Genomic DNA, 2,185 nt, shown 5'->3' with positions numbered 1-2,185 from the left:
CAAGTTAATGGAAGAGAGTAGGTGAGGTGGGGATAGGGTACAGCTCTTACTTCTTCAACCAGAATCCAAGGGGTGTATGTATGTGGAGGGGAAAGATGATTTGTCATCATGGCATTCTGATGCATCATCTCTTTGCCTTGATGTCCTGTTGCACATTTCATGATGTCATCCACACAAATTTGTGGGATGTAGATCTTCAGACACTGTGCAAAGAGGTGAAGGAGGTATTATTTGGAGGGGAACCTGAACCCATCACCATTACCCCACCTTTCTTCCCTCAGAGCCACTGGGTCAACCTTATCTCTGTCACTGAAGCAGTGGGGGAAAGGGAGAGGGGAGCTGAAAACCCAGGAAGCCTTCTCCCTGAAAATGGGACAAATCTTTTCTATCGGGTCCTACCTTACCTCTCTCAGTAGTTATCAGAGTGGGTTTGGCTCCCTCTCTTCCCCTTACACAAGCCTACAACTAGAATGAATTTCATCTCCCATAGAAAAGAGAGCACCAGAAGAAGGTAAGCCAGGATTGTCTCACCCCTCCCTCCAGCCACCACTCCCTCCTCTGACTCCAAATCTCTGAAATGTACCCACTGTCTCTGAAATTCAGGAAGAATTGACCTTCCATGAACTAAGTCATTGCTCTGGGTTGAAAAGTGTGTACATATGGGGAAGCTGCCCAGCAACCCATTGGCTTCCACAGAGTTTCAGAAGGTTCATGGGACTTTGTCATTGCCCTCTGATTCTGACTAGCTGTGGGACCTTGGACAAATCCCTTCTTTTTTCTGAGCTTCTGTTATCCCAACTATAAAAATAGTCTGCTGATTTGAGAGGACTAAGGATGAAGAAGAATGCTGCCTACCTCCTAACTGGTACAGTTGGCCAATTCAGCAATTTCTTTTCCTTAATTATGTATATTTGTTCTAGGGTTGTTGTTTTTTTCCCAGCTGATGTAGAGGGTATCATAGGTATGAGATAGAAAGGATAATTTTCTCTTCATCGAAAAGATGATTCAGTTAAAAAAATAACACATCAAGAGAAATTCCTGCACAATCTCCCTCCCGAGCTGTTGTGAACAATGAACAAATGCCTTCCATCACTTCTTTCATCCCATCTATTACCAATACTTCCTAGTGGTCTTGGCACTTGCCATATCAGTGACTTTTACTTGATCCTGGCAACTACCTTTCCACTCTCCCTACTTTACTCATAGGGAAATCAAGGCTGAAAGAAACAGCAGTCACTTTTCCAAGATCTTACAACCATTCCTGCCCTAGCAAGTTCTTAATGTCTTTTAGGTGAACTCAGGAGAACGAAGTGCCGCCTCAGGGCTCAGGGAGCCATCTGTCCAGCTGTAGGCCCAGGGCAGAGACAAAGCGGGGCTGGAAGGGATCTCCTCTCTTCCCTTCTCTCTCCCCCCTGCCTAGACCAGGCAGGCACTTACCGACTCTAGTGAGGTTTCTGGATGAGCAGCTGACATCATGCAGTTGATCACAGCAGTGCCTATTTCCCAACGATGTGAGTCAAACAGGTCTGTAGGAGCAGAGACTAAGACTGAGGGGTAGAAAGCCAGAATCCTCTTTCCCTGGGGAAATGCTATACACCCTGCCTTCCCTTAATGCACCAGGAGAGCAAAAAGGAGCCCAGAGGTTAAGTGGACTGCCCACAGTCACACAACACCTCCAGGAGAGGCTTGGGGCAGAAGAGTTTTTACCTGAATCATGTTGAGTTTACACTCCAGCTTCCCATGTTGACAGGTAAACTCCCAGGTCCCATTCACAAGTCTCTCCTGAAACATACACACACCCCAGACATGAAGCAGGAGGCAGAAGGCTCCTGACAAATTCCCCACCGCTGCCACCCACTCCCACCCCCAGCCCCGCCCCAGGCAGAGCTGGACCGCTCACCTCAGCATTGCCAAAAGGCACAAGGACTACATCCAGAACGTCATTGCCCAGCAAAGCCCAAGAAGGAAAGAGCACCACTGACATGAAGGACCGGGGGGAAGGGCACAGGGCCTCATAGAAGAGTTTCACAGTGACAGGAGCGACGGGCTGAGGTCTCCACAAGATAAGGCATTCTGTTTTTGTCTGTAGGGTGGGCAGGTCAGGGCACAGGGGTGTGGGCAGATGAATACAGTCAATGTGACAGGCTGCTGAGGCCAAGCTGCACCTTACTTTCCCCCTCCCCAC

The 2,185-nt window shown here is 48.5% G+C and overlaps 1 protein-coding gene across 1 annotated transcript; it reads right to left on the bottom strand.

Annotated features, from left to right (window-relative positions):
* Positions 1-20: 20 nt before the first annotated feature.
* Positions 21-2,083, bottom strand: LOC114042903 (gamma-interferon-inducible lysosomal thiol reductase-like; the record flags this gene model as incomplete). Its single annotated transcript, XM_027861684.1, has 4 exons — positions 21-203; positions 1,438-1,496; positions 1,674-1,782; positions 1,901-2,083. Coding segments are annotated over 4 exons (534 nt in total), but the record flags the coding sequence as incomplete, so codon positions are not given.
* Between the last annotated feature and the right edge of the window lie 102 nt (positions 2,084-2,185).

Source organism: Vombatus ursinus, unplaced genomic scaffold (assembly GCF_900497805.2).
Source record: "Vombatus ursinus unplaced genomic scaffold, bare-nosed wombat genome assembly UNPS02001073.1, whole genome shotgun sequence".
In the NCBI taxonomy this organism is placed as follows: domain Eukaryota; kingdom Metazoa; phylum Chordata; class Mammalia; order Diprotodontia; family Vombatidae; genus Vombatus; species Vombatus ursinus.
This window is presented reverse-complemented; position numbering and strand designations above follow the sequence as displayed.